Source organism: Sarcophilus harrisii, chromosome X, assembly GCF_902635505.1.
Source record: "Sarcophilus harrisii chromosome X, mSarHar1.11, whole genome shotgun sequence".
Classification (NCBI taxonomy): domain Eukaryota; kingdom Metazoa; phylum Chordata; class Mammalia; order Dasyuromorphia; family Dasyuridae; genus Sarcophilus; species Sarcophilus harrisii.
In genome coordinates this window covers 37186295-37209969 of record NC_045432.1, presented here as the reverse complement: position 1 = coordinate 37209969, position 23675 = coordinate 37186295, and the positions used below count along the sequence as shown (strand labels likewise).

General features: G+C 50.2%; 1 protein-coding gene across 1 annotated transcript in view; it reads left to right on the top strand.

Moving 5' to 3' along the window:
• The first annotated feature begins 10693 nt into the window (after positions 1 to 10693).
• The window catches only part of GPC4 (glypican 4), a 133392-nt gene continuing 120410 nt past the window's right edge, over positions 10694 to 23675 (top strand). The window contains 2 exon segments of the mRNA XM_031944921.1: positions 10694 to 10799; positions 10801 to 10925. Coding sequence (XP_031800781.1) covers positions 10768 to 10799; positions 10801 to 10925 — 157 coding nt within the window. The 5' untranslated portion in view covers positions 10694 to 10767.

Genomic DNA, 23675 nt, shown 5'->3' with positions numbered 1-23675 from the left:
CGCTTCCCATTCTAGTGGGGGGGGGGCGCCTACAGATGCAGAATGCTACATCCACTTTCATCCTTCATCACAAAGCTGTTGTCCATCAGTTTTGCTTAAGTATTTTCTTTGTAATAAAGGCCGGTCCTGTGGTGGAAGTTACATCGGGAAATGATTTGTATAAGAACAGAAGGCATCAATATAACTTTTAAAAAATAATATACATCCCTTAAAAACATAATCAGAGTGTCATTGAATAGACTTCTCACCATGGTTTATATTGCTTTTTCCCCCTGAGGCAATTGGGCTTAAGTGACTTGCCCAGGGTCACACAGCTAGGAAGTGTTAAGTGTCTGAGGCCAGATTTGAACTCAGATCCTCCTGACTCCTAGTGGTGCTCTAGCCACTGTACCACCTAGCTGCCCTAAGGTTTGGGGGTTTCTGTTTTGTTTTGGTTTTTTGTTTGCTTGTTTTGCAACTTCCTTCCTTGCTTCCTTCTTCCACCTGACCGTCTTTTAGTTATCTGAAGAGCATTCCCATTGGGCTTTCTCTTCTTAAAACCCAACATCCCCAGTGCTAGTTAGATTAAGGGGAAACAAAAACCCGGAGAGAACGTTTCCTTGCACACAGTAGGGTTTCAACCAAAGTTTCTGGAATGGAAGCAGTCAAAAGCTGGCATACTGTTAGCACTTATTCCCAAGCCTTAAATTACAAGACGGGACAGATGACATGGTTATTTAGACTTCCCACTTTCAAGTTTACCTGAATTCTCAACCCCAGAGAGAAAAGCTAAAATCTCTGCTCATTATGTAAACCTCATCACTCCTTTCCTTCTCGGACAAGTTATAGGATAAGGAACAAAGGCCACACATGAGCAACAAGCGACAGATGCCCAGCAACACTTGAAAAAGTACCAGGGAGAAAGACCCAGCTTGGCCACGGGTCCTCTGCTAGAAATCTGCTCTAGAGAGCAGAACTGGGAAGAGGAAATGGAAGGCCCAAAGAAGGAGATTTAGACTCCATTTGGGACCAGAGAACTAGGCCCAAATGGGCCAGGCCGCCTTTGGCAGGAGGGTTCTTCCTCTCAGAGGAGGCCTTCAAGAAATGGCCGCACGTGGCCGGGTAGCCACTAGGCAAGCATTCAGCGAGGGGGTTCCGTCCTGAACATGCTTGGATTAGGCAGCCCTGACGTCCCTTCTGATTCGGGCATTTTAGTCAGAGCCTCAAAGGAACAAAGATTTTCAGTTGAAGAAACTTAGGAGGAGGAAGTTATAATCAATCACGCTACCAATAAACATTTATTAGAGTATTTTGGCAACTGTGCTGCTGGAAATATAAAGAAAGGCCAAAACAGCCCTGCCCCTCAAGGCTAATGGGAAGGACAACACATCTATCAATAATATATATATATATATATATATATATATATATACACACACACACGTATGTATATGTATACATATGAACATATATATACATACATATATATGTTTATATATGTATGTAGAAAGAGAGACAGGAGAGGGGGAAGAAAGGGGGAGAAAGGGGAGAGAAAGAAAAAAGAGAGGGAGGAAAGGGGAGGAGAGAGAGAGAGAGAGCGAGAGAGAGAATGAATGAGAATGAGAATAGAGGGTAACCTTATAGAAGAAGATTTTAGTGGAGAGGGAGAACTTGTGAGAATTCAGAGATGGAAAATCACAGGTTCAGAGATTCAGTTCAAAGTGCACAGAGTTGGAAGGGAGCTCAAAGGTAAGGGAACGTCAAGGTATGGGAAAAATCATATTCTCATTTGGCTGCAAGATAGAATGTGCAAAGGAGAATAATAAGACAGTAGCCAGATTTTGGAGGGCCTTAAATGGTAGGCTAAATGAAGAGATATATTGAAGTCATAGATTTAGAGCTACAAAAAGCCTTAAAAGGCATTTAGTCCAGGGGCAGCGAGGTGGTGCAATGGATAGAGCACCAGCCCCGAAGTCAGGAGGCCCTGAGTTCAAATCTTGGACACAATACTTCCTAGCTGTGTGACCCTGGGCAAGTCACTTAAACCCAGTTGCCTCAGGGGGGAAAAAGGCATTTAGTCCAGTGCTCTTCTCTCACAGAAAACGTTAAATGAATTGCTGGATGTCACATGAGCCAAGTCAGGATTTGCCTGACTAGGCACCAGAGTGGCTAGGTGGCGCTGCTGTGAATAGAGTGCTGGGGGCTAAAGTCAGGAAGACTCATTTTCCTGAGTTCAAATTTGGCCTGAGCCATTTATTATTAGCTGTGTGACCCTGGGCAAGTCACTTCACCCTGTTTACCTCAGTGTTTTCATCTATAAAACGAGCTGGAGAAGGAAATGGTATCTACCAAGAAAAATCCCAAATGGGGTCACAGTCAGACACAACTGAAAAAGAACTCCCAGAACAACAGCCTCCCACTTCAAACCCAGCTTCTCTTCCCCCCCCCCCAAGATGCTTGACAGTCTGTACTTTATCCCAGAAACAACAGAGAGACAGGGAAGATAGGTAAGCAGGGAAACGAAATGATCAGCTCTGCGCCTCGGAGAGGTTGTTTTGGCAGCTGTGGGCAGAGTAGATTGGCGAGTGATGAGACTGGGAGAAAGGAGACCAATTAGGAGGATGTTGCCATCGTCTCGGCAAGAGGTGACGAAGCCCTGAAAGGGACTGTGTGTTTTGTGAGGGGACGGGACGAACGTGAAAGAAAATGGAAAGGTCAGTGGACCTGGCGCAGCGGTTGACTGGATCTGGAGCGGGAGGAAGAGGGAGGAATCGGGGATTACTCGGAGATTTGAAAGCAGGGAGCAAGGAAGGACCGTACTTCCCTCAACAGAAAGAGTGAAGGCTGGGGGGGGGGAGGCAAGGAAGATAAGAGTTTGCATGTGGAGTCTGAGATGCCAGACGGGCTCACAGGGGTCAAAACGAACAGTCACCAATCTCCAATGCAAATCTGGAGTTCTGGAGATAGATTATACGTGTCCTGTTTTTCTAGATATACAGATCCCGGAGTCATCTGATTAGGGCAATGGTGGAAGCCACCGGTTATCGTTGTTCCCGACCTCATTTGGGGTTTTCTCTGGTCAAGATACTGGAGTGGTTTGCCAATTTCCTTTTCCGGCTCATTTTACAGATGAGGAAACTGAGGCAAAAGGGGTGAAGTGACTTGCTCCCCTCCACCCCCACAGTCAGTATCTGATGCCAGATTATGAAGTCATGTCTTGACTCCATGCTGGACACTCCATTCGATGCTCTACTTGCCCTGAACCCCTTAATATGTGCCTTCCTAGGAAAGGCACAGAATAAATTTAAATGTGTTCATGGTTTTATGGTCTCACTGTTGCAGGTACACTCCCCAAAGGTCTAGATTTCAACCAATATGGGATCATATATCCATAATCCTCCCATATATTCTCCACAATCCAACCATCAGAGCTCTTGATGTTTCCCAGCTATGAAACATGGGGACTATACATTGGTCATCTCTCACTCTTGCTATATATCTCCTCGATGATTTTTGTTTTTCTTTTGCTGAGGCAATCGGGGTTAAGTGACTTGCCCAGGGTCACACAGCTAGGCGGTTTAAGTGTCTGAGGCCAGATTTGAACTCAGGTCCTCCTGACTCCAAGGCTGGTGCTCTGGTCACTGCGCCACCCAGCTGCCCCAATGATATTTCTTAGGATGTTTTCCCCTAAAGTGACCTGTAATTTTGAATTTTCTGAAACAGTGACACACCATACTAAAACCAAGCAGCACCCTAGAACGCGTGGACTCCCGGGATGGGTCTTTGTTTAGGGGGGAAGCCTGTGATCATTTCCAAGATTTTTCAATTTCTCAAAAGCGAGGAATCACATTAGTGATGCAAAGATGAATAAGCCAGTTTCTGGTCTCAGGGGGTTTAGAATCCACTGAGGGGGATGAGAGGATTGAACTGGAAAGTTTTTCCAAAGTGGGAATTACAGAGTGTGTGGTCACACTTCATCCGCACGCCCCAGGGCATCACAAATTAGGCTTTCGCAGGGTGAAGGGCTGCCGGGGGTTTCTGTTCAGTTCCGGGTCAGGGGTTCTCAGCCCGGGTTCTGTGGGTGAATAGGAAGGGAGTGTTCAATAAACTTGGCTGGGAAAAAATACAACTTTCTAAGAGAGATTGAGCATTTCCTTCACTTATGAAGAGCACAAACCCCAGGAATATTAAGCTGTACTAGAATCCAAGGGTAAAACAACAACAACAACAGCAACAGCAACAACAACAACCACAATAACAACTACCACAACAAGAACCACCACCACAATAACCACAACCACAACCAGCTACCAAGCCCTGAATTAAGTGGACTCTGAAGTTCTGTTCATTTCGCCATTCATTCATTCGACAAACACTGATTCCTCTGCTACTGTCAGGAAGTCAATGAGCACGGCTGCGCCCTGGGATGGGCAGAGAAGAACCCGCCGGTGTCCTGGGGAACTTCTGCTTTATGTGGCCCCAGAGAAGGCACCAGAGATCGGCGGCCCGGAAAGAACTCTGCTTCCGAGTGGGAGGAGGTGGATTCAGGCCGTCACCTGTGGGACCTGCAGCTCGGGCGGCCTCGGGCTGCTCTATAAAATAAGAGCGTTCTGCTGCATTCTAAGCTTCCTTCCAGGTCCGGACATTGTAGGGGGAGCGAGGTTTGCACGAGCAACTGAGACCATTTAGACCCCAAATGGGGCTAGTTTAGTTTGGGCCCCAAATGGGAGACTGAAGGGAAAGATTGAAGGGCCATCTGGAGATGGCCAGAGCGGGGCTGGCCGAACTTGGGCGGAGACGGAGGCGAGGGATGGCCAGGCTGGTGGAGGCCATGGCAAGCAGGCCAGGCCAGGCTGGTGGAGGCCATGGCAAGCAGGCCAGGCCAGCTGGAACACTCGGAGTCTGGCTCCGGGTGTGTGTGTGTGTGTGTGTGATAACTATATGTAGTGAGTGGAGTCAGGAAGACCAGAGTGTAAATCCAGTCTCGGACACTTCAACAACTGTGTGACCCCGGGCAAGTCACTTCTGCCTGTTTGCCTCAGTTTCCTCATCTGTCAAATGAGCTGGAGAAGGAAACGGCAAAGCACTCCGGTCTCTCAGCCAAGAAAACCCCAAACGGGGTCCCAGAGAGTCTGAAAGAGACTGAACGAGGCTGTCGGGTTCCGGAGAGCCCCGGCCGGGAGCCGCAACGACTCCGGGAGCTTTTGCCCGCACCGGAGACTACTCTGCATTCTAGGCCGCGACAAGGAGTCCCCTTGGCCATTCTTCCACACGCCTCGCGGGCAAAGCGAGTCCTATTCTCTAAGAAGTGGCCGCCTTTCTTTGAAAGTACTGGGGCGGGGTGGGGGTGGGGAGATGGGGGAAGGGCCGCGGCCGGGAGGGAGCTGGTTAAACCCTGGGCCTTCGGAGATCTCGCCAACAACAACCACAACAAAAAAGAAATAGAAAGCTCTCACCTCGGGAGAGCATTTAGCTCTTGCATTGCCGACAGGTTAAGGCTTTTTGTATTTAAATGGCCCCTGGCTTTGAAGTGCGGCCTCCCCGGAGACTCGGGCGGCCAGCTGGGCACCTCTGGGGAGGCAGCGGCCCGGATTCTTTCCGTGCCATGTGTAGTTAGGTCGGCCTTTGTGGCGGAAAGGGGAGAGATTCGGTTAACAGAACAAAAAGAAGGCGAGAGAGGGAGAGACGGAGACAGAAAGAGACAAAAAGACAGACACAGACACAGACAGACACACAGAGAGCAGGGAGACGAGAGAGAGAGAAGGAAGCGAGAAAGAGCGAGAGAAACAAAGACAGAGACAGAAAAAGACAAGAGAGACAGAGAGAAACAGAGACAGAAAGAGAGAGAGACAGAAAAAGAGACACAGGCACAGCAAGAGGAGGCAGATGAGAGAAAGAGAGCCGGAAGTGAGAAAGAGAGAAACAAAGACAGAGAAACAGAGACAGAGAGAGAGACAGAGGGAGATAGAGGGGGGAAGGGAGAGGGAGAGAAAGGAAGATGGAACAGGGCTGGGAATGAAGGGACAGAGGGTCAGAAAAAGTCAGAAGCGGAGGAGAGGGCAAGGGAGAGGGAGAAGGGAGGGAACAAAGAAAAGTGAGGAGTGGAGAGGGGAGAGGACAGAGAGAAAGAGAAAGCGGGGAGAGAGGAAAGAAAGAAGGCAAAGAGACAGAAAACGGGATACAAAAGGGAGAGGGACAGAGAGGAAGACAAAGAGGAAGAAGCACAAGAGTGCTTTTCAGGGAACACCAAACCGACCATTTTGTTGGGGACTTTAGAGTGCACGGAGGAAAAGAATGTGAAAGAAATAAGCCTGGGAACGTAAGCCGGGGCCAGATAGGAGCTATGAAAGCCAAACAAAGGAGTTCCCATTTTATCCCAGAGGTCTTTGCCTGAGAGTTTGGGGAGCAGGGGAGTCACAGAGTCAGAAAGGTGGTTTGGGAATATCCGTTTGGCAGCTGTGGATGGCAGGATGGAGGAGGAGGGAGAGATTGGAGACCAAACCTCCAGACGAGAAGAGGTGCGGGGAGGGGTCGTGTAAGTGGTGAGAAAGGGGCTCCAGTAGAGCCATGGTGTGGACACAGAATCGACAAGTCCTGCTTTGCAGGGGGGCGGGGGGGGGGGGGGGGGGGGGAACGACAGATGGACCGACGGGAGGGAGGGAAGAGCAGGGTACTCTGTGGTGAACCAAGAAACTGGAAGGATGGCCATGTCCTTGAAATGTCAGGGAAGTTAGGAATAGTGGCTTGGAGTGGGGGTGGAAACAGAGAGATATTTCCCCAAATATCTTATTTTGGGAATAATGTATGTTGAGATTGAGATGCCTACGGGACATAATTGGTTAGAATAATACAGGACCTAATTAGTTAGGAATGGCTCTTGTCCTTCTTTGGTGGAGGCTGGTAAACCATCCATATTTTCTCCTCCTAGGGGACTGTTAGCCATGGACTTCCCATAAATCTCCAATAGATGGGGTCATGCAACATGATGGAAGCCTTTAACATCCTACAGGTAGCAGGCCAGCCTTTGCTCTGTCCACCTGTTAAGCGTCCTTCTGCGCGCTCAGTGACCGTCCCCCTCAATCCCTGGAGGATGTCTCATGCAACACCTCCTACCTGGTTCCCCACAGGCCTTCCAGCTACCTACACCCACTTCCCGTCTCCCCAGTAGCAGCAAATCTAGATTATTTGAAAGCACCTCCAAAATGACAGCTGAAATTCAGCGTGTAATCATTTTTATTGTTTCAGGAAATATTACGGAATGGAGGGTTTCTGTCGGCTCACATAAATCTGAAGTCCTAGTTAGATTGATCCCCACAGTCTATCTGCCGGGGGTGCCAGCCTCAATAGTTAATAAGACACCGTGAGAGTCTTTAGCTCGTCTCCTAAAGAACAGTACCACTGGTATCGCCGCAGCTCGTTATAACAATGGCCAAGATGTCCCATAACCAGGGGAGGAGGTCTCCACCAAACCCCACAAGGGAGGTCAGCGTAATGATACGTCTTTCCTCCTTTGATTAGATTTCATCCGAAAGTCTTAGCCAGACAATCTATACGCTTTGGCCAAAGGGTTTCCATCTTTAATAGCGATTCTCTGCAGACCAAGGGCCTTTTAGGTAGATTGGACCAATGAGGGCGGCACTAGAACTCTCGAACCTTTGGAAGAAATAGGGGGTGGGGAGGGAATATCTCCGTTCCTGACAACCGGGGGCCAAAGGGATGCCGGAGTCAGAGAAGGGTATGAGACAAGGGAGCCTTTGCTCTTCTGACTTGTCCAAAAAGATGGGAGTCGAAAGGTAAACGCTGTAATCATTTGATTCTCTCTCTCCCATGGAGGGTTTTTGCAATTGCACATCTAGCTGTTGGCCTGTTCTTCAGGCCACAGATTCCCAGAGACCCAGGGGCTTACCGACCAGTGTCCCGAGCATATGTTAGACACATGTCACTGCTTAATTCGCTGCAACACTTAGCAAGTGCTTGCTATGTGCAAGGCCTTGTCCTAGGCTGGGACCATGAGAAAGACAGGCCTTGCCTTTGAAGGGAAAGCGGGGGCGGGGGGCGGTTGCATGGGGCACGGTTATGGCGGACCTGGTGCCGGCCCTCGAGCCCCCGAGAGCTGCCCGTGGTTTCAGCTGTTACCAGCTTTAGAAAGGCAGAGAAAGTCACTTGGCTCTTTGCCCGATTGTTCCAATATTAAAAATAAATAAATAAATAAAAAGCAGTTCGTGGACTTAGGGCTGAAAAGGACCTTAGAGATCATCTGATCTAACCTTTATGGTAAACTGAGTCTGGCAGGGAAAGTGACCTACTGAGTTGTTGTGAGGGAAGTGCTCTACAGACTTTAGGAAAGGACAGAAATGTGAGTTACAGTTACCAACTAGCCTGGGTGGGAATAGGGTTTGGGGGGCTATCGGGGTGCTTACTTTCAGTCCAGGGCCTAAGTTCCTAGGCCCCAGTTTCCCGTGTACCTGTAAGGAAAAGGGTACAGGGGAAAGTGTGAGATTGGGAGGAGTCCCCGTTTCCTGTCTCGGGAGATTATCAGCCGAGTGCCCACGGAGATGGAAAGTGAGGAGTAGGGATCAACCACTGGGTAGTAATCTGTCTTCCTTGAAGCAGGTGGATGCCCGCTGGAGGAGCTGGGGTGGGGGCTGGGGAAGGAGAGTTGTTTTGACTGTTTGGGGCCAGAGGCTGTTTAGGGTTTGGGGTTTGGGGTTTATCTGCTGATAAAGTTCAGCCCTGATTCTTGCACAGCAGTTGAGGGGCCCCCTTTTCTGGAGAAACTAAGGCAGGAGTGAAATTCTATTTCCGGGGGAACCTGGGGGCGAGGGAATGAGCCAAGAAGCCTCCACCGTGGGATTCAACTGTGCTGATGGCATCTAGAACAACGTCCTTGGAAGCCGGTTCCTGCTCTGTAAAAATGGGAATGGGATCATTGTGACTGCATTTCTCGTCTAAGAAACTCACCCTTGCGAGGAGAACCCTTTTTTAGACCTAATGGATGACAGAAGCGGGAGTTGGTCTTCTCGGGGAGGTAACGACAACAGAGAGACCTTCCCAAAGAGCTCTGGGTACCTTAGGGGGAACCTGGGGGAAAGAATCTGACCTTGGGAGAGGGGGAAGTGGCGTCTAGTTCCGGTGCTGATGGAATGTTATTAGGGGCAACATCCACTCTGCAGTTGGGAGCCTCAGTCTCTTCTTCTGTGAAATGGGGGTTCCCCAGGGGCGGCCCTCCCCCTCCCCACTGAAGGGACCGGGGGTCTGGTGAAGATGCTTTGGGAGCTCTTGCTGCCCACTGAGAGGTTGTGAAGTTTGATGAGTTTTAGGGACTTTCCCCCCAAGGATCAGAGTTTTGAGCTGGAAAAGAGCCAAGAGGAACTAAGTCCAAAGCTTCTTCGACCGGGGGTCCAGACCTCGAGCTGAATGTAGGGGGGGGGGGGAATTCGGATTTTTATTATCAGTAAATGTTTGATGTAGTTTCTAGACGGGGGAATGTGTAAACATTTCTCTGCAGAAAGGGGTCAGGAGTGGGAAGAAGCGGTAGAAGTCCCGATCTAGTGCTTTGTTTCCTCCTGAGGAAACTGAGGCTCGGGGAGTGGAGGCGTCTGGCCGCGGGGCCCGGTGCTCGCGGCCTTTCCCTCGGGGGCAGGCAGGTGGCCGTCCGAACGGCCGTGGGCTTTCCCGGCTGCTCCGGACTCTGAAGACTCCACTCGGCCAAAAGGGAAAAAACCCCCAAACCCAACAAGTTGGCATTCCGATCGGGCGCTGGAGGAAAGCATCGGAGGGAAAGGCTCGGGGCGGGAGCGGGGGAGGCAGGACTGAGAGCATAGGGCGTGTCCACGGGACCCCCCCCCCCCCCGGGCCCCCTCCCTCCGGCACCCCAGTCCACACAAGTCTCCGAGGAAGTGCAGCCGGCTCCTCCGGATCCGGCCCGGGATCCGGGTTTTCTCCGGGCCCGGCCGGTCCCAGCGCGCTACCTCCCTCCAGTCTCCCCGCCTCCCCCCTCCCCGCCCTCTCCCCTCCGCCTCCCCCTCCCCCTCCCCGCCCCGGCCCGGCAGTGGGCTCGGCCAAGTTTGCTGAGCGTCGTCTCCGCCGCCGCCGCCGCTGCCGCCGCCGCCGCCGCCGCCGCCGCCGCCGCCGCCGCCGCACACTGGCCAGTCAATCAGGAGCAGGGCCGAGCGGAGGCGGGCCGGGCCGGGCCGAGGCGAGAGGGGGGAGCTGCGGGAGCTGAGCGCAGAGCAGAGCAGAGCAGAGCTGAGCACACTGAGCAGAGCACAGCGAGGCAGAGAGGAGCAGGGCAGGGCACCGGGAGCAGGGCACGGCTGAGCTTAGCCGCGCAGCCCAGCCCAGCCCCAGCCGACGCCGAGCCGAGCCGGCGGCCGCGACGCCTGCGAGGGCGAGGACGAGGACGAGCCGCGCGCACGGCAGCCAGCCTCCCTCCGACCGGCCCCCCCTTCCCTGCTTCTCCCTCTTACCTCCTCCGCCGCCGCCGCCTCCTCTAGCGGCCGCGCCAACAACTTCGCGGAGCCCAAAGGTCGGGCCCGCCGCCCGGGAGCCGCGACTCTCGAGCCCCCGCCGCCGCCGCCCGCCGGGAGGCGCTTGGGCATCTCGGAGCGAACGCTCTCTGCCCGGTCGTCCGGCCGTCCGACGCCCGGCCGCCGGCCGCCCCGTGCGCCCCCCGAGCTCGGACCGCTCCGCCCGCGTCGCGCTCCCCGTGCGGTGCCGCGCCCCCGGCCGTGCTCCGCTCTGCCCCCCCCCCCCGCCCGGCTCCCCAGCCATCGCCCGCTCCCAGCCATGGCCCGGCTGCCCCTCCCGTCGCTGCTCTGCGCTGGCCGCCCTCAGCCTCAGCCTCCTGGCCGCCGAGCTCAAATCCAAAAGTTGCCTGGAAGTGCTTCAGGTCTACGTCTCCAAGGGCTTCAACAAAAACGATGCGCCCAGTAACGAGATCAACGGTGAGTCGGAGGGGGGGAGGGAGGGAAGCAGGCGGCCAGGCGGGGACGGAGCCCCGGGACCGGGTCGCCGGCGGGCCCGCAGCGCCCGGGACTGCGCCCCGTCCCGCGGGCACACCCACACACCGGCCTCAGGTGAGGCGGCCAGAAGAAACCCGACTCGCAGGGCGGCCGGCCGGCCGGCCGGCTTGCGCCCCCCCCCCCAATCCCCCGGCCCGGCTCGCCCACCCGCCCGCCAGCCGGGACCCGCGGGGGATTCCCGAACACACTCCCGGCTCCACTCCTTAGCCCCCGGAAAACTCTTGCGCGAGTGGGGTTTTCCTCCCCCCCCCCGACCCCCCGCCAGTGTTCCAGGGTCCCGGACTTGTCCAACCTTTACCGGGCTGAGCGCTCCGTTGTGAGGAGGTGACGAGGGGGAGAAAGGGATCGGGGGCGGGGGGTCGGGAAAGACCCAAACCCGAATGGGTTTGTGTAGCACACGTGTGCCAAACTTGGAATTTGAATTGATTTTCTTTTTCCAAACCCTCTTCCCCCGCTTGCCGCTCGCCCACTACTACTGGCCTCCTTAGGGCTTTTAGTGGCTGCTGAAGCTTTAGAAGTTGTCTTCAAAACAAAACCCCTCGCCCCCTGCAGCCCCTCACTTGGGGGGGGGGAGGTCTGAAGAGATTTTTCTGGAAGGTATTTGGTATTTTTTTTTTTCTCACTTAACCTTAGGGTTAATTGCACATTCAATTTACAGGCCTTTGAAAGGACTGATTACCCACCGGAAATCTTAAACTCTGTTTGGAGAGCGTCTTGCAAATGAAAGAGGGCTAAACTGGTGGAAAAATTATCACATTCTTTGAACTGTAGGTGTTGGAGAAAGGGCCAGACACCTCTGCTGGGGACCGTTGGCAAAATTCATTCTTTTGTTAAATGATTTGGGGAAGAGTCTCCTTTCTCTGCTCCCGGAGGGATTTCTGCCCGGGATTGGAGCTTCTTGACCGAGGACCCTTAGGATGTCGGAGTGGGGAGGGCGCTCGCGGGGGGGGGGGGGGGGGGGGGGGGGGGGGGAGAAATTTTCCGAATTACAGAGAAGGAAACTGAGGCTCCCCACTCCCAAAGTCGAGATGGCTTGTTCAAGGTCAGGAAGCTAGTAGGTTTTCTGGCTCCCAGTCATGTGCTCTTGCTACACCCGGCTGCCCCTTCAAGCAACAGTTCCGTGCCAGCTCATTAGTGCCTGTGCCACAGAGTGGCTTCTGTAGCAGAACTCTGTAGTCAGTTACACGATGGAGCTTCAGAAGTCTCAAAAGACTCTTGAAGTCTCATCAAAAGCCTTTAGCTTATCACTTGGTGGTGTTAGTGCTTCCATTCCCAACCCTGATCAGAGTTAGGTTGCCTCGCTCCCATTTCTGTCCTAAACCAAAGCGTTTGTTACACGGCTTTAATTTTTAACCCAAATCAGCCTGTGATGTTTCCATTTCGCATCTGGGACCCAACTTCTGCCGGGATGTATCCGTTTCCCACCTCACCGAAACTTTTGTTAGGATGTTTCAATGTCTCGCCTTAAGCCAGCCTCTCTTAGATTTCAGTTTCTAACCTTAACCAAACTTTTGCCGTGATGTTGCCATTTCTTACCTTAATGAAACTTTGTTAGGATGTTTTGATGGCTCACTTAACCGAGCTTCCTTTAGGAGATTACAGTTTCTAAAAACCTCAATCAAGTTAACTTTGGGATATTTCAATTCCTCACCTCAGGCAAACTGATTTTAGGATGTTTCACTTTCTTACCTTAATCGAGCTTTACCTTAGTACCTTAGGATGTGTCCGGTTCTCGGCTTAACGGCGAGTCACTAGGCTATTTCCGTTTCTAACCTTAACTTACTTGGGGATGTTCTGATTTCTCACTTTAACCAAACTGATCTTAGGATGTTTCCATTTCTCACCTCAATCAAACTGATACTAAGATGTTTTCAGTTTCTCATCTTAACCCGAGTGAATAATGTTGATTTGCCTCAATTCCTGCCCTTAAGCAAAAGTATCTTTGGCTACTTCGGCTACTGCTCCCTGATCTTTTTTGAGAAATGGAGGGGACTGCTTGGACTTGGCTGGTTAGCGGGGTGGAGCGTGGAGGTGGCACCAAGAGAAAGAGAATTCCAAGTAGGTGCTGCCAGTGACTTCAGCCTAGTTTCAGCAGGGCTATTAATAACATTGGAGTCTAGGGGTAGTCATGAATTACATGTTAATTACAAAGGTAATTGTGGGAAGCTCCTGGATGATTTAGGAGAGGGACCAACCATATGTTACATAAATTGTTTTGATAGGACCAGCCTTGTTCCCACAGTAAGTCAATCCCTACTGCACCTTTGCAGTTATCAAGTAACTTACACACACTCGATTAGACACTATTTGCCCTTGAGCTGTCTGTCTTTTTTTTTTTTTTTTTTTTTTCAGGCTGAAGTATGTACTCACTGATGCAAGGTTTTATTGGTTGTAGAGCCTTGAAAAGCTCTTTCTTTCCCTCCTCGCTTCCTCCCTGCCTGCCTGCCTGAAAAAAGTAAAGTGGACAACCGTTCCCTGAAATCCTCCACGGCCCAGGGCTGTCGGAGGGCTCCCTGGGTCTACAGTTTGATCAATGGTTCAGCCTCCTACTCTCTCTCTCTCTTTGTCTCTGTCTGTCTCTGTCCCTGTCTCTGTCTCTCTCACACGCACACCTGATTAGCAGAACTCTTCTAGTTCTTGGTTTCCCCATTTTAAAGGGTCAGATTGGGAGGAGGTACTTAATAGAAAACAAGATGTAGTTTTCCTTTTCATCATCTGGCTAACACCATTTAAAAAGGGATCAGGAGCCCATGACCAGTGTGTGTGTGTGTGTGTGTGTGTGTGTCCACTCTGACACCTCAGCACAAGGGCAACTTTATTCTTCAGGCTTTACCGATCTCCACTTCCGTGGCCCTTGCTTTCCAAGGGTCTCTGCAAACACCTGCCCGAGAGCTCTGGAAGGCTGCCCGCACCGCCATTCTCATCCCAAAGATGGGGGGTGTTCAGCAGTAGGAAATGGAAGCTAATGTGCTCCCACCCCAAACATTTGATTCTTTTTGTCTTGTCCTTCATCTCCCTCCCAGGGCTCTGCTTTTATTTCCCCTTTTGAATGACCTACTGGACTGCATTCTCCCAAGGAACAAAGGGAGTGCCTTTTTAGCTGCAATCCTTGGAAGACCACCAAGGACTTGGGCTCCTGTGGTGAAATTTCGCACCACTCTCAACAATAACAAAAATGCATGACTGAATGGCCCATAAATGTGGCGTGGTGGAAGCCTTCACTTGAGGCTAGGCTACTGTCACAACACAGACGGAGTAAATACCTTTGCTTTGCTATTCAGGCCACTGATAGAGCAACAGGAGTAATCTTGACCATTGCCCTGGCCTCCCTCCAGTTCTGCGTGTTAGCCTCCTCCTTCAGGAAAAGAGCTTGGCCAACTGGATTTCGGGTAGAAGCGTTTCACAGCCTGCCCTGTGATCCGGAGCCGCCTCTGGCTGAATGAGCTCAGTCACTAGGCTTTTCCTCTTTTAAGCATGTCTTTAAAATGAAACATCTCTGTGTTTCTGGAAAAGTAGTATAATTCTCTCTCTCTCTCTCTCTCTCTCTCTCTCTCTCTCTCTCTCTCTCACACACACACACACACACAATCAAATTTTGAGGACTAAAAGTGGCCTTCAACTTGCACAGTTGGAGATTTGAACATGCTTCCACAACACCGTGTTCTGAAGGTGGCTCAGGATTAAGATGATTTGATGAGCTACACGTCCTGTCATTGAGACCCAACACTTTTAAATAGGGCTCATTGAGATCTTGCTCAGAAGAGCTCTTTGAGGGAGAGAAGGTTTAATTTTTCCTTTCTATTCCTTCACCCCAATAATGTTTTGCGTGCCCACTAGGTTAAGTATGCTTCTAGGCCTCATGGGGGAAACAAGAAACAGCTTAAGGCATTAATTCAGAGAACCACAGTTCAGTGCTTACTATTTATTCCTGGCACTATGCTGGATGCTGAACATACAAAGACAAAAATGAAACAGTCTGCTTTCTAGGAGCTTCCATTCAAAAGGGACTGACTGGACACCTAGTAATAAATACACTGAATCACAGAATTTGTCCACCATCTAGCACGTGGCTTAAATGAATTACTGCCGTAGCGTACCCAACAGGTGGTCGGCCGGTTTCTTGCTTGATATCAAGAAGGAGCGCGCCCTCTTCCCAGCCACTGGCTTCCATTTTCAGGCAGCTCTGATAGGAAGATTTTCTTGATATCAAGACAGAATTGACTTCTTGGCCACTGCTGCCTGTTGCTCCTGGTTCCACCCTTTAGGACCAAGCAGAATAAGTCTAATTTCCCTTGCGAAGAACAGCCCTTTACATTTTTAAAGAGAGCTATGCTACATTCCCTTAGTCTTCCCTTCTCTAAGATCATTGTGTCGAGGCCTTTCATCATGCTAATTCCTTCTATGTGCTTGCCAGTGTCCTTAGACTAGAACCCAGAAATAGACACGGGATTTCAAAAGGGATCTGAGAGGCCGGGAGGGAGAGGGATCATGGATCAGCAAAAGGCTCCTGTGCTAGGTGGCTCTTGAGTTAAGCCTGGGATTCCAAGAAGAGATGAGGAGGGCCAACTGTATTCCAGGCATGAGGGATAGTGCTGGGAGATGGAATGTCAGGGAGAAGAAATGGCAAGGTGCCCGGATCATCTGGAACATAGTCCCTAGAAGGTTTTGATTGAGTAGAAAAGGGCAAACTATATTAGTGTTATTCATATATACAAGTCTAAATGTGACGAATGCCTGAGCTAGTATATAGTAGGTGCATAATAAATATATATTTACAGAGTTGAAACGTTTGAGGAACAATCAGCAAGATAAGTGGGAGGGCCAGAAGGCAGAGGGAAAGCCATTGCCGACAGTGACTGATAGATCCATCCTGTACGGCTCGCCATCCGTTTTCTGCTCTTTTGAGCAGAGGGGAGAAGGATATTGTGGCACTCGAGTGATGGGGATGAAGACTACATTGTCATTCTCTTACTTTGTCTCCTTTTGGCTTTAAATCGCCCTTAAGATCCATCCATTTGGTTGGAGATTCTTAAACTTGCCACCTTGCCCCCCCGGTAGCAGTGAAGGGTTACGGAAAGGACAGAGTAGACATCTGGTGGAAGAGAGAACTGAAATTCAAAACCCACTTGCAAGCCTCCTCCCTCCACAGCTACTCAGAGCATGTCAGCCATGGACCTCTGAAGGTTAGTCACATTCTCTGGGAGTGGGCGTTTGAATACTTTGTATAGATTATGGAAAAGAACACTGAGACCCGAATGCTTCAGCAACTTTCCCCTAAGGGAAAGCCTCCTATCCGGGCATGATATCCACCTGATTTCTCTGGGTGTGATCCTCTAGCTTTCTTCAAGGGGGTGAGGTGGAAGATACACGTCACCGATTCCCGGTCATCATTGGCCTGGAAAGTAGTGTTGTGCAGTGGCAAGAACACTGAATCTGCAGTCAGAGGCCCCCGGGTGCAAATATTAACTCTGCAGCTTACTACCTGTATGACCTTGAGCAAGTTCCTTCCCTCGATGCCTCAGTTTACCTCTCTGTAAAATGAGGGAGTGGAACCAGATGACCTCTGGGTTCTTTTGTAGCAGATAATCTGGGATTCTCCACTCAGTCTCTTGATGGGTCCAAAAAAATAAAAAAAGGCCTACTTAAAAGTTCAGCCTCCAGCTGGGGCATCTCACATGCAAAATAACTGATTCCGTGTAATTGTTGTTTTCCTTTCCTTTTTGATGGAAGTGATATTGGGATCCACTTGCAGGATTAGTTGAAGACTTGGATAAAGAACAAAAAGGTAGGTCTGGGCCGTCCGCGTAAGGAAGACGCCGTTGCGTCGATTAAAATTGCTCGGGAGGGACTTCCTCCTTGCGTTCCCTACCGCTGCAGACAGAACACATTTCCGGGATGTTGCTGTGGTATTATAAATGCTAATAGAAAGCTAATTTTTACTGTGTAGCTGATGGGAGATCAAGGAAGCATCATGGGATCAAGAGCCAGGAGGGACCTTAGTGATCTAATCCAGCCCTTTCATTTCATACACCAGAAAAATGGAGACTTTGAGAGGCCGAGGGTCACTCAAGTCGTAAGTAAACCCTCTGCTACGTCACGCTGCTTTCAAAGACCCTTTCTGGCTGTACACCTATATACAAGATTCCCATATGAGGAGGCATAATAATAGAACCTAGTGTTGGGAAGGGGAGGAAGGTCGGTAATCTGGGTTAAGTGACTTGTCCAAGGTCACACAACTAGTAACTATCTGAAGCTGGATTTCCAATTAAGGTCCTCTCAACTCCAGGGTCAGTACTCTATCCACTGCAGTGCCACCTAGCTGTACAATGTAATAATAGGATCTTTATAGTTGGAAGGCACCTGGGAGGCCATCTTCTCCATCCTCTATTTAAAGCCTACATCTGCTCCAAAGATAATGAACCTCATACATAAGGATGCTTGGAGCCACTTCTTTTTTTAAAGCTAGAGATTTATCGTTATTTTGTGATTACTAAATCATCGAATTGGCTATGACGCTTTCCCATAACTAAATACCATCATCCACCGGTACGGAAGCTGGCCCTTAACTAGACTGAGGAGGGAGGTAGAAGGAGCAGACATGAACATCACTGATAACTCAACGTATACTCTTTCTGCCTGTGTAGTGCACATTATTCCCGCCAAGGAAAAGTATCCAAACAGATTGGCGGGACAGGACGGCCTCCACAGCCTTTTATGTAGCACACACTTACAGAAGTAATAGAATAGACCTTCAAGATTTCTGTTGATTTTCTTGGTCTGCACTTGAACATATCTTAGTTTTTAAAAACTATACACACACACACACACACACACACACACATGTATACACATACATACATATATACACACACACATATGCACACACACATACACACACTATTCACAAGGGGAAAAAAGTGATCTACGAAAATACTGAAGCAGTCAGTGAAATCTATGACTAACTTTTAGGTCATCTTTGAATTGGTCCTGCAGCAATGTAGCATCCTGAGCATTTGAGAATTAGGTAAATAGGATTCTCTGGAAGAAAGGCTGTTATAAAGAAAAGCCAAAGGTTCTCACTGTCTAGTTAGAGCAGCTCTTGATCTTTCATCCGTAAATTCTATTTCTCTACTGCTCGATATCCATTTTGATTCAGATAGATTTTTGGTTCCCAGGTCCAATCCCGAGGTGGATTTCCTCCAAAATGTCCCCTTTCTAAGCCTCTGAACAGCGTCGTGTTCAGCTATTCGTATAAGACCACCAAAGCACTCCAGAAACAAGAGAGCCACAAGGGAGTGGATAGTGCCTCTCATTTATTTGGCAATGCAATGTCTTAAGGGCCGGAAAGTGTGCTTGATTCTCCGCCTCCTCGCCTGACCTCTAGACAATTTAAAGAGAGGGTCAAGATAGCCCTTCTGTGTACCATGGAGGCATTGGAGTCTAGTGGAAAGATCCCAAGATCTGGATTTAGGACTCGGAATCAAAGTCTGGTTTTTGGTCCCCGATTGCCCGTGTGACCTTGGCCGAGAACCTCATTTCCTTATTTGTAAAATGAAAGGCTTAGAGAAAATGGACTCTGACGCCCCTTCCAGCTCTCAATTTGTGAGCCTCTGAGTTGTGTTTTAGCATTATCCCCATTTTACAGGTGAAGAAACTTGCCCAAAGCAATCAGATAGCCTGCCCGCTTTGATACAAGTACCCGGTGTCCGAGCCAGAGTTCATACTAAAGCCTCTGATTTTTAGGGGGGAAAATGGGGCCCCCGTGAGGCTTTGTTTTGCATGAAATATCTACTCCCAGAAGGCATCAAAGGCCTTCCAATACAGTCTGAACTTTGCTTTCCATTTGCCTCTTTGTAACTTCCATTGCTCAGACTTCTCCCCCCTGGGACCAAGCAAAATAAAGCAAATGCCTTTTTTGAACTTCACAGCCCTTTAAAAACTTGGAGAAAACTCTCAGGTTTTCTTTCTTGTTGGCACTTTCTCTTCTCCAGACTAAACCCCCCTTGCCCTCTCACCCTAGCCTCCTCTGGTATCCCTGTGCCCGTGTTCTAGCGCAGCCTCATGGCCACCCCTTTCTCACATCACCCCCTCTCTCTGGCCCTCTTCCCGTCTTCTCAGTGGCTTGGCTCTCATGCCAAGAATGGACGCCTCGCTGGCAACCCTACTGCTATCTTCATCTGTTGAAATTTCCCCCTTTCTTCAAAGTCCAACTCTCATGATGGCCCCTCCGTGAACTGGCCTCTGCCCACTGGCTCACCACCCCCCGGGTGGAAGTGAGCCTTCCCTCTTCAATTTCTCCTAACACTTTGGGCCTCTAACCTGTACCTCCCGCGCACTCGGCCTCTTGTCCCAGTCTTATTTCTGTCACAGATCTCTAGCATCCCAGAACTTGGAGGGGTTTAAGAGGTCAACTAGTCCCCACCTGAGAAGGAATCCCTCCTAACACCTGGGACGGGTGCTCATCCCGTCTTTGGAGAAAGCGCATTCTCCCTGCCGCTGGGATTCTGTGGGAGCCGAGGTGACTAAAGTGAGGGAAGGACACCCGGGCCAGAGGTGAGTTGGGATAGCAACTAGAGAACTGAATTGAGAGGCGTGAATTTCTCTGGTGTTCTCGGCTAATTCTCAGATGAAATCTAGCACTTCCAGGACCACTGAGTTTGTTTTTGTTTTTAAGAGGCAACCAGGGTTAAATGACTTGCCCAGGGTCACACAGTAACCAGCTAAGGTCAAATTTGAACTCGGGCTTGGTATGCTATTCGCTGCAGTGCCACCTAGTTGCACCCTTATCATAAGTTTTGATAAATATTTTCATTCCTGTTCTATCCAAGGTAGTTTTATCCTCTTCCAAGATGAAGAAGACACAGGCCTTGCCCTACAATCTGGCCTATAATCTAGCAGGTTTCCAAGGCGGAGGTGGGATGAGGCTGATACACAGATAAGCAAAGTATAAAGTTGGAAATAAAATGACATCAAAGTTCACCAGCTGAGTGCCATGGGGATTTAGAGAGCTCCCATATGCTATAGAGCAGGGGTCCTCAAACTGGGGGCTGATGTGGCAGCTGAGGACTTTTATCCCCCTCACCCAGGGCTAGGAAGTTTCTTTATTTAAAGGCCCACAAAACAAAGTTTTTGTTTTTGACTATAGTCCGGCCCTGCAACAGTCTGAGGGACAGTGAACTGGCCCCCTATTTTAAAAGTTTGAGGTCCCCTGGTTTGCAGGGTCAGAGAAAGCTCTGAAAGAGGTGGTGTTTAATAAGAACCGCTAGCATTTATATCACACTTGGAGGCTTTCAAAGCTTTTATGTTGATTCGCTTATCTGATCCTGGAAACAACCCTGGGATGGAGGTGCTGTTATCATCTCTATTGTATATGTGAGGAAACTGAGGCTGAAAGGCATGAACACCTCGCTCGGGAGTTAGATGGCTTCGGTGCCCGAGGAAGGATGTGAGCTCAGGGCTCCCTAATGTCCAGCACTGTAGCATTCAACGGGGCCGAGAAGGACGCAAGGCGTTCGGTGGAGTATTCCCGAAGGTCCGGCAGATTAAAATGCAACCCGGAACTTGGGAAGTCAGAGAAAAAACGTCAGTTGCCAAAACAGCGGCCATAAAGCCCATGTGCTTTACCAGAAGCCGGGGGGAGCTTTATTTACTCTCTTATTTAATGTAATTAGCAGACATTTATTGCTGGGGTAGGAGGAGAATCCAAGGTATATGCTAAGGTACCTACCCGCAGGGGGAAGGAGGAGACAGATACAAAGATAACATTCTCCCAGCTGGCTCATCTGGTTTCCCAGCCACTGACGATTAGGAGAAGCCAATTAGAAAAGAGCCAGACAACAGGAAGAGTGACAGCCGATAGTGAGGAAGGAGGCCAAGAGACTCAAAAGGAGGCCGAGACCCAGCTAGGGTACCGGCCCGTGTAACCCGAGATCCAGTAGGATAGGCAAAACCAAGAGGAGCATGTGCTGGATTTGGGATCAGAGAACCCACATTTGAAGCCGGGATTGGCCATTTACTGAATCTTCCCTTCCCTGGGCCTCAGTTTCCTCCTCTGTAAAATGAAGCGGTTGGAACAGATGAACATCCCACCTCTAGGTTCCATGTGTGACTTTGGTCAAATCACTTCCTCTTGTCTGGACCTCAGTTCCCTCTTCTCACTCACTAAGTCCCTGTAATCTTGAATGTTGTAACATTAAAATGTTTGAGGTCCATTTCTTCACCAAGGAATTCTGGGTAGGCGTTAGAGGTAGAAGATCCTAGGGACTCATGAGGATGGGAGGGAGGGATGGTTAGAGAGAAACAGAGTCCAGTTCACTCTGCTTTCTTCATTCTACCTCATCTAATCCCTAGTGTCTCGGGGAAAGTGTGATCTCCTACAGGAAGTCTTTCCCTCTGGGAGGTTGCACAGGCCTTCTCTCCCATTCTACTTACTTTCCATGTCTATCTTCCCTGCGCCTTTCTGGGTGCGTACAGCTTCCCCCAGCATAAGCTCCTTAAAGGCGAGGACAGTTTTGTTTTTGTCTTTGTGTAGTAGTGCTTACCACACCACCTGGCATACAAAAGGCGTTTAATAAATGCTGGTCAAACTGGATTGAATAGTGGCAGTTGAGATCATCTTGACCACTTTCTTTCAGGCTAGAATGATTTGCTGTTTTTTTTCCTACTAGTCCCTTTGCCGGAGCCCAGGAGCCATACACCTACACTTTTAGCACTACCGGGAAGGGCTGGCTCCTTCCTTCTCAGACTCCCGGGCCCGCCATCTTGCCTTTAGTCTCCCTTTCTGGAGTGCCCACCGTGAGTAAGGTCTGTCGCCCACAGTGTGGATCGAGGGCCATTGTTGCTTTTGAACAGGAAAGGACCTGGTGCTTCTGGGGCGTGAGGTCCCTCCCCCCAGGGATGTGAGTCCTTGGGCCTTGGGGTGCTTTAATTCTCCCTCCCCCTAAGCTTTTGCGCCCATCAGTTTGCCAGTCAGAAATGCAAACAGGCCGTTCTCCTGGCCCAGCATTAAGCATGTGGTGAACAGTCGCTGCCTGCAGTGGTCTAGTTGGGTGGGAGTAACCTTGTTCTTGGCAGCCACTTCACAGACGGCGCTGTGTCTGGGGTGCTAGGATAAGCAGGCAGGACATTCCTGACAATTTCTCCTCCAATTATTATCTATTATTGTCAAAATTGCCTTAATTGTTGGATGTTTCCTCAGATGCTGACTCGGTCCCCTGCGCCTCCTGCCCCTTTAAAAATATACACAACGGTCTCTGCGAACCGACCACTTGGGCATGGGGGAGGTGACCGAGAGCACTGGTCGCTTGGGTTGGCAAGATTTCCCTTCTGCCACCGTGGGCATGGGAGAGAGGAAAGGAGAGGGCGTGGGAGCGAGTGTGAGTGTCTGTGTTTGTGAGTGTGAGTTTGTGAGCTCCAAGGGAACCCACTGGTGCAGCTTGTGTTGATTAACTCTCTGGTTTCCTTTGACGCTCAGATTGGAATTGACCTTGCCTTATCCCCCATTCGAATGGGCCGGATCTGGAACCAAAAGGCGGGGGGAGGCGGCATTGCTGGGGCACCGGTGGTTGGCTGATTAGTAAGTGGTATTTTACTCTCAGGGGAACAGAACGAGAGGTTTCAGCCTGGGAACAGAGGTGTGTGTGTGGGGGGAGGTGGTGCGGTAGAAGAAAGTCTTTCCTAGGGTTGGGAGAGGGTTCTTTGCACCGGACCGGGCAGATCTCTTTAGCAAGTGCAGTCAACAAAAGAGAGGCAGTATGATAACGGCGGAAAGGGAGCTGGATGTGGACGTTGAAGTCTCAAGTTCAAATACTAACGGTCCTTCTAACTATCCGGGTGACCTTGGACGAGTCACTTGAGCGTGTGATGCAATGGAAAGGCTAAAGGATTTGGGATAGGGTACCTGGGTTTAAAGGCTAGCTCTGCTCCCTGCTCCCTATGTAAACTCGGAAAAGCTAATTTACCCTTCTGGGCCTGTTTCCTCACCTCTAAAAGGTGGTTGCTGGAAGGAAGCAGTGGTCTGTAAGACCCAGCTCTAAGCTTTTGATCCTGTGATCTTCCTGGGCCTTTGTTTCCTCTCCTGTAAAATTTCGGAGCTCTGTGTAGTGACTTCTAGCCCCCCCCCCCCTTTCATGTCAGAACTTTCCCGGGTTCAGCTGCTTCATCCTTAAAGTGGAGGCAGTTGGAGTAGATCTCCCGGAAGGGCGCTTCCACTTGAGTTTTGATACCATGTTGGAAGAAATAAGCAAGAGCTTTCAAAAAATTGATCTTTTTTTTGGTCTAGGGAGGATTTGTACTTTGGATTTTGTGGGGATGGGGAACTCCGAGCACAAAAACTCCCTCCAGTGGTGTGGCAGGGTTAGCCCCCTGTAAATGACAGTTGGAGAGAGTTGCAGGGGCACAGAGAAAGAGACGTATTACCTTTACACCCACGGTAGAGGCGGGACTAGAACAGCCAAGAGGGGAAGCTTGCCCACTGTCTGGCTGGGCCATAAGCCCGGGTGTGTGCTGCCTCTTAAATCTGACTTGTTATTGGAGCAGGAGAGGCTAGCGTGGAGGGTAACTGCTTTCAACACTAGATGTGGCATCAGAGCGCCCCGAGTTTGAATTGTGCACTAGATGCACACGTTAGCTGTGTGACTCAAGGCAAGTCATTGTGCCTGGGCTTCCGTTTCC